Source organism: Rhamphochromis longiceps, linkage group LG10 (genome assembly GCF_057381845.1).
Source record: "Rhamphochromis longiceps isolate RC_006_pf linkage group LG10, R_longiceps_female_GT1.1, whole genome shotgun sequence".
Taxonomy (NCBI): domain Eukaryota; kingdom Metazoa; phylum Chordata; class Actinopteri; order Cichliformes; family Cichlidae; genus Rhamphochromis; species Rhamphochromis longiceps.
In genome coordinates this window covers 13,544,553-13,557,525 of record NC_140566.1, presented here as the reverse complement: position 1 = coordinate 13,557,525, position 12,973 = coordinate 13,544,553, and the positions used below count along the sequence as shown (strand labels likewise).

Genomic DNA, 12,973 nt, shown 5'->3' with positions numbered 1-12,973 from the left:
CTTGACTGAAGCCGTTGGCTGCAGGATGTTTGGTTCATGCTAATCCCTCGGCTCCTGAGGCCTGGCTTTTGGGTCATGTGGGAATGAAGGCAGCAAGCGGCTGGCATACAGCTCAGGGTCCTGGCTCAAATCCTCAACTTGGCACTAGTATTAGTATTAGAATGAATATGAGTATTAGTTTAGGTCGGTGTTGGGAGGCAGAATATGAAAACAGATGTTGATGGCAGGCGGGAAGGGGGAGGGACTCACTGGCCTGAATGAATGATGGGAAAGGGGGAGGGCAGGGCGATAGATGTAGTGTAAGTGTATGTATCTGCTGATGTTGACGTATCTGTTTACCGGGTAATTTTCCTCTTCGTGTTTCTCTTCTCGTTGTAGAGCTGGAGCTTCCCAAAACCCCTGATGTACTATTTTACTTTAGATGAGGTCTCGCCTATTAAAGCCTCACATGCGCTAATCAATGGAAAGCACCAATTAGGTTTGTTAATGAGAGATAATTAAAGAAGTGTGCTGTGGCTAAATTTAGTCTGGCACAAGAGGACAGTTTGAAGAACGAGGGAGCAGGGAGGAGAAGGAGGACAGAAATGGGAATATGATGGCAACAGAGGCAGCTTCCGGTCAAAATTCACAAAAATAGACTGTAGAGAGTCTAGAGGTGTATACTATGTGTGTATCCTTTACTATAAGTGAAACCCACAACAATACACAACAGAGCATAAAACTTAGTGCATAAACCTAAAGTTTAGTACTCTACACTTAAGTACACACATTTATTTTTTATGCAGTGAATTGCTTTTCACACCCTGCAAAGCATTTAAAGGTACTTGTTTAAGAAAAATTCAAGTGGCTGTCAAGCTCCTCTTCTGTTGTGCTGACCTTTGATAAATGGAAGGACTGCCAACGAGGATGAGCCGGTTAATAGCCTTTTGTCACAGTTTTCCTCCTTACCGGATGTGGTTATATCTCACAGTAGAGCTGCTACTTCACTCTAAGTACTGTAAGGGTTGTGTTTTGAATTTCTTTCTACCAGATTGTGCCAGGCCATAGATGAAGGGGTTATGTTGGTGTAAAGTGCAGTGGTTCATCAGCAGCTCAGTCAAATAGGTGTGAGCAAAGGCCAAGGCCTGATGTAGTACGTGATGCAGATGTTCTCTCTGTAGACTGTGTTCTAGGTCAATCTGTGTTCAGGTCGAGACAGGCTATTTTAGGGCAGGTGATTCTGTGTGTGGGTTGGGCTTTTTGCAGCTGCCAATCACATCTGCTCTAGTTTATGCTTCAGCAACAGTCTCTTCTTGCTGTATCTCGCTTTGACCTTCCGCTCCATAACCCCACTTTTCTTTACCCTAGAGTTTATTCCCTTCCTGGCTGTCCATTCAACTCACCGGCTTTGATGCGAATGTTGGGGCTGCGGATCTTGCCGGCCTGGTTTTCCGCGGTGCAGAAGTAGTCATTGTCGTGGATGTAGCTGTTGTAGGCAGAGGGCGAAAAGGGGTACAGTTGCAGCGTGCCATTGGCGTGCACATGCCGGATGTGGGGCACGTCGTAGATGTCGTCGCCGGTGGCCAGGTACCAGCGCAGTATGGCACTGGGGGTGCCCCCTGCTGGACAGGGCAGGGACACCCCCACCGAGCTTGAGTAGGTTACCCTCTGCAGGGAGGCATTCACAAAGTACAGCCTGGTAGAGCCCACATCCTCACTGTGTACTGCAGGGGCAAACATACAACACATCATCACTTAACAGGCAGAGATGGAAGTAAAGAGTCAATAACAAACACCTGTTACACGCTGTACACATGCTGAAAACACACAATAGTGTCAAAATAAACTTATCAGATTTCAGCAACACTGATTTAAAGCATTAAGCACCACAGTAAAGTGAAAATGTTGGACAGACAGGGAATGTCCTTCAAATCTGTGGCAAAATAATCATAACAAATGTGTGTCAAATGTCCAGCTGCAAACATCAGTCACATGATGCAGAAAGCAAGGGATTTGGGCCAAAGTCTGTGATGGTTTAGGTGGATCTGGGGGTGGGAGAGGAGGAGCCTGTTACCTCCATACAGTTCATGTACAAACACATAAAGACAAACAGAAAGCAAGAGAAAGAGAGGGAGAGAGGAAGGGAGCATGTAGATAGGTTATGTGATTGGAATTTCTATGCCAGACGTAGAGATTTAAGTCTATGTAATCTCCTTACATATTTAACACACACACACACACACACACACACACACACACACACACACACACACACACACACACACACACACACACACACACACAAACACACAAACAGGAATGGTATTCATTGGCACTCAGATTAAACACATACACCTCCAGCACTGAGAGGACAGTGAAAAAAAGGAATGAGGCAGGCCCGTCTCAAATTTGAGGTCAGTATAGGAAAGATTAGAAGAAAAAATGGAAGGGAGACACCGCACAGATGTGGATGTTAATTCTAAATTATGTCATCTAATACAAACTGTCCACCAAATGGTCACCCTTGTACAGCTATACTCAGAACAGGAAGTCTTTAAAACATCACCAAAGGTGCTAAACGATACTAAAGTATCAAGAATTTCGATCAAAACAGGTTAAACTTAGCACTCAGTTTCAAATAGATCCTACAGATGTTCCTCTGAATAGCCCTGATATCTAATACTGCTTTTAAAGACTGAATTTAATCAGTAAAACTGATCAAAATGAATAACTTTCTCATTGTTATAATCACATTCACTGATTCAAATAAATGTATGTATGTATTTATTTAGGTGAGATCACTGACTTTTATGGGTTTCTCTTTTTTTCTTTCATATTTATTCCTAATTTAATCTCCTCCATATATCTAATGCACTCATTCATTGCATATCAATAGGCCCAAAATGTTTTCTGATGCAGTTACATAACAGATCTGATGACAATCTGCAAAGCCTTTCGAGAAAATTGGCTTGGGGAAAAAAACACAACTGCTGAGCGTCTTGGAGCCCAAATGGATTGGAAAATATCTTTTTTTTTAAACGTAATTTAGCACAAAATTTCTGATGTGAATAAATAAAACAAAATCAGAGCTATAACAGTAAACCTCATATCCGGTGATATAAGCACAGGACTTTCAACTAAGTTATTTCATTTACTTTTGTCACTATTTTATTGATCACTTTGGTCAACAAGATCTTACAATTGGAAAAAACTTTCAAATCGCATTTTTTTAACAGTCCTCAAAACCCATGAAAAGAAAGGCAGGTATTAAATACTTAGAGGTGTCGGTGAGGGAATATTTGACATTTTTGCTTGTTTGGTTTTTTTTTTTGTTGGTTTTTTTAACCGAATTTTTGCCTTTTTTTGTAATTTTTGCTGGATTAATCACAAAAAATGTTCATCCTATTAGGCTGTTCATTAGCCATCTCATTGTTTCAGCTTTAAGAACCGGAAAACGACACAAAACGACACTATAATCTTGATCACCTGAGTGTGTTTTTGACATCAGATGCACTTTACTGTATAAAAGTTTATAGGAAGATTATAACAAACAACAATGATCACAGCCAACAATCTTCAGATGTTTTAATACACAAAATATTTCATTATTTGCCATCGTTAATGATCTAATTATAATGGTAATTGTTTTGTATCAACTAAATAGAAGTCTTACTGTGACATCATTTTTTAATAATAATAATAATGCAACCGTCATATAAGCCTAATAAAACCCAGAGTGGTTCTAAGTTTTTTCATATTGTTGCAGGGATTTTCAACTTATCAAACTTATCTTATTATCAAAGACATGATATAAACTTATCACATTAAATCTTGAGTGGAAAAAATCTGCATGTGATCATACAATGCATTTCTTTAGTTGGGAACATCCAACCTTTCGAGATTTTGGGCATGTAGTCAGTGAAGGGTGGCTTCAAGCTATGGGTGATGTTTACGGTCAAACATTAACAAGTGAAGTCTGGCAGAAAAAATCAACACCATCAACAGTATCATCATGGTAGGACTAAACTCAATGTACCAGATCGAAGAATAATGCAGCTATCTTATCCATTTAGTGGGGTTAGTCAATAATTCCAGCTTCCTTTTAAAGAAGTGCCACTGTCCCTGATGTAGGGATTGATAAATCTGGGCAGCATGTTACAGATGGTATATGAAAATGTGTCTGGCAGTCCAGTGGTGGGCTGCAAAAACCAGGTCAGACTCCCTCCCCTCTGCAGATTACTGGTAATGGCCCCTGAGCATAAAGCCCATATTAAAGATTGCAATATCTATAATCTCCCAATGGGGGGACAGTACTAAAGTACTAGAGTGAGGGGGTCACCCTGAGCTTGGGGGGCTGGGCATCAGGAGAACCTCTCATACAGTAGATTATATGGCCTGGGGGCGTTGGCACCAGGCGGGGCTTGGGAGCACTGGGACTGATGGAGCAGGAAGTGGAATACGAGGGGATCAGAGTACTTCCACTCCCGAGCTGGTCAAAGCCAGGCAAACTGCACGTGCACTTAGCTGACATAAACAGACATGCAGACACATAAATACATTCACATACACATCCCAAAGTAGCTCTCAGTGCTCAGTCACACTGGGGGGTGGAGGAAGCGGGTTGCCATGGTGGTGCTGGCACTTGAAAGCTGTGACTGAATATAAAAAAAAAACAAAAAACAATGCAACAGTCTACCCTAACAACAATGACCCACTGAACAATCTAAATTTAGAAACTGCAAACAACCAAATCCCATAGTCTGTCACACTTTTCCAAATATGAACAGCTGCTGAAGTGAGCAAATATGTTTAAATGGAAAAGATTCCAAACTAAGCACAGCCACACATTACAGCTCGGTTAAAAAAAACATGTTTTACTCACTGACATACCAGAAACTGCTATTTTGTTAAGTGTGTGAGGGACAGCATTATCATCCCTCTCCACCAGGTGCACTCCAAAGCTGAACTGGCACTGGTTTGTGCCAGACTGGCAGAGTTTCCACTCAATTTAAAACTGACAGATGAAATGTTACTTATGACCTGTGCCCGTGTACAAGGCTTGTGTAGCAAGCATCAAAATGCCAACAACACTGTAAACACATGCGTTTATGCATAGCTTGTAATGGTTATCCCCAGGTTACAAATGCTATGATGCAGAAGATGAAGACTAACCTTGGCCAAATGCAGACAGTCCACACTAAACTATTCAACATGTTCATAAAGACAAACTTAACTGAAACTGGTGCAGTGCAAACTAATTATATAGTGTTAATATTGTGTGTGGTGATATTATGTTAATACAGGGACAGCAAATGTTGATATTTTTTTAAACAAATGAAAATACTATCCAACACTGGAGCATAACGGCTCAGTCAGACAAGTAAAAACAGGACAGGACAGCAACCTCCTTACATCTACAGTGTAAATGCCAGAATTAAGTTGTGGTGACTAAGTGATTGCCCAGAGCTTGTCTTGGTCTGGCAAGCTGACTTGGTATCAGTCTCTGGTTATATTCATAAAAAAACAGTTGTAACATTTAAATATCAATTTCTGTCTTCGTAGACAGCAACAGATATGTGATTTTTTGACGATCCATCAGTTAATTGCTATATTATCAGAAATAGATTGAATATGATTGTCAACTTGACAATCAATCACAGACTGATATCAGACTCAGTCTTACTGCAACATTTATACTAAAGTTCATTAATCAATCAATCAATCAATCAATCAATCAATCAATAATGAATAACGGAAGTGACACAACTTACATCACCCATAGCTTGAAACGGATATTAGAATAGAATAGAATAGAATAATCCTTTAATTGTCCCACAAGGGGAAATTTGGTTGTAACAGCAGCAAGAAAAACACATATACAAACAAACAGGACAGAAAGGAAAACATACTATTTTTTACAAACTTACATCAAGTCAATAGTTACCAAAAACAGAGTACTGTACAGTAGGGCTGGGCCATATCATACCTTTCACGGTAATAACGGTACAATGTTGGGCAACGATAAGAAAATGAAATATCGCGATAGAATATGCGTAAAACGCGCATGCGCAGTGCCTTTGTTTTCATACGCACATGGCGGAAAAAGCATGGCGGTGACGGAGAATGAGAAGGACGAAAGCGGATTGTTGAATGAAACTGATGAACCAGAATTGGTTTGTAAAAATGCTGCAACTTCAGTGGTGTGGAACTGGTTTGGCTTTCGTCCGTCAGATACACAACAAAGCACTATTTTTGGTAGAGCATGCTAGCGGGCCGTCGTTATTACCGTGTTGTTTGGAAAATACGGCACACTTAAAATCAATCCTTTGATTTTTCTGAAAATCGACAGTGCCCCTCATAATCCCGTGTGCCTTATGTATGAATTCTGGTTGTGTTTACTGACCTCGAAACGATTTTATGTGCACGGCGCTCGAAAATCTGTCAAATGTTTTAGTACGACTTTGCTAAGCTACGAAGCCGCAGCGCTTGATGGAGTGTCGGAGCATTACGGCTATCGTAGGCAGGCGCCTCGCGGAGTGATACGTACTGTGCTTCAACATAATATTACCGTGTTGTGTGTGTATAACCTCTTCTTAAGTTTTGGGGATATTATACATGGTTATGCTGAGGATATGTCAGCCAATTTCCACTGGAAATGCCTTTTGGTTAAACTGTCAGCAAGGATTTGCATTTGCACTGTTAAATTTTTATATAACTTTAATGCAGATAAAAAAAAAACAGCTGCTTGTTTAAGTGAAAATACATTGATGTTGGTTTTTTTTGCACTAATAAAGTTGTGGAGTTGTAAAGTATTTTGTCTAGTGTCAATTATATCGTCAGTTATATCGTTATCGCAAATTTTCAAATGTATATCATGATAAATATTTTTGGTCATATCGCCCTGCTCTACTGTACAGTAATTAAAATTAAATAAAATTAAATACAGATAAGAGGCAAACCCAGGTTGTAGTGTGAATCGGTTGATAAAATAGTGCAAGTTACAGTGCTGATGTAAACATCGGTGTTTGTTGGGAGCAGTTTTGATTGTAAATTGGATATTGACAAAGTTTAACTTTGAGAACATAATTTGGAGCTGAAAAAGATTTTTAAAAATCTCAATATATGCTATTGCAATACTCATCATATCACAAAATGTTAAAAATCCCATTAATGTCACATTTTGAGTATCGTATTTAGATAATATCACATCATGGGGTGTCTGGTGATTCCCACCTCTAAATGCCTATTGTGCTTACTCCAAATTAGAGGACAAAAAAAAAAACAGGGTAGTTGAATAAAACCTCATTTGATCACATATTCATATAGAGTTCCACCAAGTGCCATTAAAGAAAAAAGCATATTTTCTGAGGGTCCAATGTGAGGGTTTCAAATGTTTATTTGCCCAAATAAACCCCCAAACACCAAACATCTTCTTCCTACGGGGCATGTCAGAACATGTTCTCAAGCATGACACACAAACTGCGAAACTGTTTGCCAAATTGCCATCCCACCCCTATTTTTATCCCCTCCCCCAAAAAGTTGAGTTATAAACTTAAAATTCAGCACAAATGCAGGAGAAAACTTTTGTTTATTTCTCATGATATTTAGTTTCTAAATCTGCTTTGCTCTGACCTCGGTAAACACTTTCCCGCTGACTTTATGGGCATCGGTGATCATATTGAAAAGAAAATAATAAAATTGTAAATCTTGGTCATACTGTGTTTCAGGATGGAGGATTATCTGTAGTAGGAGTTTCTTCTTCACAGTTAGACCTGCCCTTTGTCACATTTGTTTCTTTGCAACTGATTTTTGCCTTTTTTAGGAGCCATTTTTCTGCAAAATCACTGTATCGTGATATCATTGTTATTGTGGGCGCTGTATCATGAAATCATGAGTTGTGATTTCCAACCATAATAAGAATTTAAGTCTAGCAATATGTCTACAGACATTACCCTAATAGCAGAATTGACCAAAGCTGTGGGGTTTCAGTGTTGTTGCTGCTGTAGTTCAACTGCACCCAGGAGGCTTCATCAAGCTCGTTCAGACACAGCACCAGAGAGCAAAGCAGCCCTCACTGGAAGGTGTTGGAGCACCGAAGGCACCGCTGGAGCTAAAGCTTAGGCTGTCAGAGTCACAGCCACTATTTTATACATCCTGCCAGAGAGTCACGCATGAATATGTATGTCGAGGAGGCAGAAGTCATAACCTATGCAAGGTTTCATCATGCATAATGCAGCTGATCTACGCCTCTCCAGGACGGGATGGGAGTATGCACAGGAGTGCATGCACACACAAGCACACACGCACACACACACACACACCTGACGTTCATAACTATATTGTAATGAAGGAGGAAAAGAAACTCTTAAAGTCCCATTCAGATGTGCCTGCAACCAACCATCAACATATTACATCCACAGGTTGCTTCTCTTCCTCTCCCTCTTTTTTCACCCATTTCCATCTTCCCATTCCTTCCCCAGTGCTACAATAATTTTCACAGCATTTTCATCTTTCATTAACTGGTATGGCACGTGCAGTAAAGGTCAAAAGCAGGATTTACATTTGCCATGGCATATGTCAAAACCCTTCTCCCGTCCTCTCCTCCAGTTCTTGCTATTTTGGAAACAGGTTCACTTCCAAGCAGACTGTGGCTACTACACCGACTACACTCCTTGCCTGCCACCTCTCCATCACTCATCCTGTTTTTGCGACAGAAAGTTGTGAGTTGTCTTTTGATAAGGGGGCAAAGGGAGTGCAAATGTGTGTGGAAACAAAGCGGCACAGGATGCACTAGAAGAAGACACACTGGCACAAGAGGTGTGAATTGAATATTGGTGAGATATGGGGGGGGGATAAAGATAGGTGTAAGCTTAAGGATAATTCTCAAGGGTCTGGCATAAGTAGGTGGCTGGTGGGTGGAGAAGTGTGCGTGTGTGTGTGTGTGGGGGGGGGGGGGGGGGGGGGTTGTTGAGGTTACATCTAATCAACGAAGGGGTATCGCTGTTCCCCACCCACTGTCTTTCTGTACACCCTGTCCCCAACAATATGCTCCCCACTGCACCCACCACCACCACCAACCACCCCCGAGTGTGCTGTGTCAGTAAAAAAAAAGTGTGCTACTTCAGCAGTCCCCTGGGACCTGCTCCCCCTCACATCAAAGCAGCCAGTTTCTCTCTTAATGTGAATATCAAATCTGTGGATCACAAGTCCCAGCACAGTCTGCATAAACTGCCCCTCCCCCAACCTTTAATTCTGCCTAGTGATGAGGGAGAAGAGAGGGAGGGGAGTTACTGCGAGAGGAAGCGATTGAGGGAGGGAGAGACGGAGAGAGAGAGAGAGAGTGAGAGAGATGGAGGTAGAGAGAGGGAGATCCAACAAAAACAACTACTTGCTTCAGAGATTTGAGATTTGCTGAACACTCCCTCCTTCTAAAAATGTGCAGCGCCGGCATCCAATAAAATTTGGAGGAGGTCTGGATCTGTTTGGCACTGTGTTTGGTGCTGTTACACAGAGTTCTTGTTGGAAACAAAAAAATTAAAAAATAAACAAATTTCTTACTGTAATTGATATTTGTTTGCACCCTTTTTCTCTTGTTTTCATTGATGACTTCTTATTTATAAACTCATTTGCATGTATAATAGATTTCAGGGCGAATGGGAGAGCAGGATGACAGTGACAGAGCTGTGACGTCCTATTGGTGAGCTGGGAAGTGCAATAACCCCCTTTTTTTTTGCTGCCGAACACCAGCAGTTTCCCCACCATTTGGCAACGAATTTCTGCAGAAATGTTTTCTTTGTTAAATCGTCAATGATACGTGGGCTTTGTGTTGCTAAATAAAGTCTGATCAGTTATCATTAAACTCTTGTATTTTCATTTTTTTAAATATATTTTTCCTAGAAATGTCTATATTCATATTTCAGCTGTGAAACATTTCAGTTTGAAATAAATAAGTCAGAATTTGGGTATTTTTACTGTTCAAAAGGGCAAAGTCACTCGGAAAGCTCTTCACTTTTCCTTTAACCTCTTTAAGTTTTAATTTTACATTCTTAAATGTGAAATTAAATGATGCCAGGCTTGATCTGGTTAAAAAAGGGCAAATAAAATGGAGGCCTGGGTCCTTCCTGAGTGATGATTGGCACCCCTGTGGACCACGCATCTCTGTCATTGAGTGGTGCATAAAGCTCAGATTGCAGCTTTAATTGTGTAGCCCTGCAAAGAAGCACAGGGAATTGGGCTGGGAAGGGAAAAGGGGGGATTTTTTTCACATTTCTATTGGCAAGGGGGATGAGCAACGGAGAGCGCAAGGAGCAGGTTCATCTTAGCGCTTTACACACCTCCAATTAAAATTTGGGATATATCATTCACATGCTATACATAAAATTTGCCATTTTAATTAATTAGATTTCAGATTAAAATTCAAAACAGGCCTACAGCAGGCCTTACACATGAAACTTGATTTTATAACCTGCTAATTAATCCACAGTTACACTGAATACGGTCTGTGGCTATAATTCATTAGCAGCAAAATGAAAATACCTAATTTCACTTTAAAACCACCAGTTAGCGCTATAAATAAATCCTCGTTTAATTGCAAATAATGCTAATTGTAATGTATGTATGTGCTTTTCTTTGAACATTTATTACTTACCCTACGTCCTGCTTGTCTCCTAAACCCTCCGACATGATTTAGTACCCTTTAAAAACATTATTCGTGTATAAATTGTGTCGTAAAGAACCTTATATTTAAAACAAATAAGTAAAATAACTTCGAGTTTCAGGAAAATTCAAAACACAAGCTAACAACCAAACCAAGAGGGACGTCCCAGTCACTTGCCCTCCTCCACGCGCCCGCCAACACAAACACACAAACAAGAACCCGGGGCGCACGCGCTGGCACACGCGCGAACACTACCGCGGGGTCCAGGTGCGCTATTAGCGAGGAACATGACCGGGCAAGTCTATAATCTGCACCCACGCCCCTGGAGTTTCTCATTTGGTGAAATAAATTTGCGCATATATTAATACGATTCCACAGAAGCCAGCGAGGCAATGAAGTGACAGCTTTCAAACTGAATAATTTATTTGTATGAATAATCAAAATTAAATCTGAATAAAAATCATGTAGCGCATATAGCTAAGTCATATTATTGGATAACTAAAAAAAAACTCAATAAATTAATTAGTTAATTTAAAAAAAAATAGAAAGACAGAAAATATCACAACTTAAAAATGGCAAATGGACCTAATGGCCTACTTGAGATCGTTTGCACCGAGAACGGCCATATTCCTTCTTCCTGTCAATCCACCGTATCCCGGACTTTCTGCTAAATAAATTTACAGCTTCTCAGGGCCACTGCTAATAAGGAAAAACAATGTTTAAACAAGTCTCTAAATAGATAGGCTACACAAAGGCCTATAAAATGCTCTCATCTAGAGATGGTGTTGAATTTTGGTATTTTGGACTCAGATTTGTTCGGGATTATTATAATGCACTGCAATAGCAGAAGATCAACTTTGCAATAGGGTCAGGGATTTGCTGCATATACTGAAGAAGAAAGGAAAAAAACCCAGAATCTATTTAAACAAATGCAACTCCGGTTTTTTTTTTCTTTTTACATTTTCAGACAGAATTAAAAAGGGGGAATTTTCAAAAGGACCAAATAAATTAAATAAGGGGGAACATAATCTGAATACACTTAATTATGGCCTTTATGTGGGTGGAGACCTATTAAACTAATAAGGCCATTCTAGGAGAATGGGCCTTTTATTTGTCATCCATTTTAAAATGGGAACAATTTGTCATCACACAGGAAAATCAATTAATACCCTTTAAAATCTCGTCCTGAAAAAAAAAGAAAAAAAAGAGAGAGCATCTCTGTGGAAGCGAGCGCCCGCAGTCAAATACAGCCCATTAAAACAGCTGCAATTAGCAAATGCTACACAATGAAAGCGTCAAGATTTCAAAAATCACGCGCATCCAACCCCTTTCAAAAAAAAAAAAAAACTTTACAAGAGGGCAACATTTTGAGGGGAATGTGTTCGAAAATTGCCAATCAATTTATGTAATTGCAGGCCGCTCCATGTTTTCATTTCTGTCTCAACCCTCCCTCTATATTTGCACCTCATTCTCCCCATTCAGCCATTTTACATATTCATAACTGGAGTTGGTAATGCGAAAACAATCCGTGCTATCAGCACCATCTGCGAGATCAGGGTCCGCTGCATAAAACCACTACACATCCAGGTGAAAAAAAGCACTTCACACCTTTACTTTCACACATTTTCTACTTACTCAACGCGGAGGCTTTATGCATTTTTTTTTTAATTTAAATGATCTTTTGTTTTTTCAACAAATTACTCATTACAAAATACTCGATGATGCACCAAAAAGCAAAAGCCACAAATCATCCAAACCATCACATGCATCGTAATCATCTTCAGTACATTTCATCCAACTTAAAAATATAAATAGAAAGAAGGAAGAACTCCAGCATTCAGTATGAATGGTGTGAAATATCCCAAGCATTTCTTTTTTTTTCTCTTACCTTCTTGGAGAGAGTACAGCAGGAGTAAAGTTACAAGCCACATGCCATAAATAGCAGGTATATATTTCAGGAATATTTGGCAATCCTGGCAAGTGTGAGGCGCGTTATTTTGGCCAGGCGGGTCTCCGTGCTGGACTGGCGACTGTGCTCCCCGGAGGTCTCTCCAGCCCTGCTGCCCCGCTAAGCATGGAGGGGAAACGAGAGGCGCCTCAGCCCCGCCCATGTCCCTCCTCTCCTCCCAAGACTACAGTGCATACAAATCCATCCTCCCTATACTGATCAAACACAGCGGAACGATGGATTGCAGCTAAGCCGATGGTTAGTTTTAGGCGAACAGTGTGTTTTATGGACCAGTTGTGTCCAAATTGTCACACTGTTTGAGCGGTGGAGCTGCGCACACAGATCTGTTGGCACCTTTGGAGAGCGCACCCACCTGTGCGCCCCTGGTG

The 12,973-nt window shown here is 40.5% G+C and overlaps 1 protein-coding gene across 2 annotated transcripts in view; it reads right to left on the bottom strand.

Moving 5' to 3' along the window:
* LOC146660425 (cell adhesion molecule DSCAML1-like) overlaps positions 1–12,747 on the bottom strand; it is a 54,252-nt gene extending 41,505 nt beyond the window's left edge. For both annotated transcript variants that reach the window (XM_085420279.1, XM_085420281.1), the window contains exons 1-2: positions 12,525–12,747; positions 1,383–1,703 (exon numbers count right to left, since the gene is read on the bottom strand). In XM_085420279.1, the coding sequence (XP_085276405.1) occupies positions 1,383–1,703; positions 12,525–12,747 (544 nt within the window). The remainder of the gene's footprint in view (positions 1–1,382; positions 1,704–12,524) is intronic.
* Between the last annotated feature and the right edge of the window lie 226 nt (positions 12,748–12,973).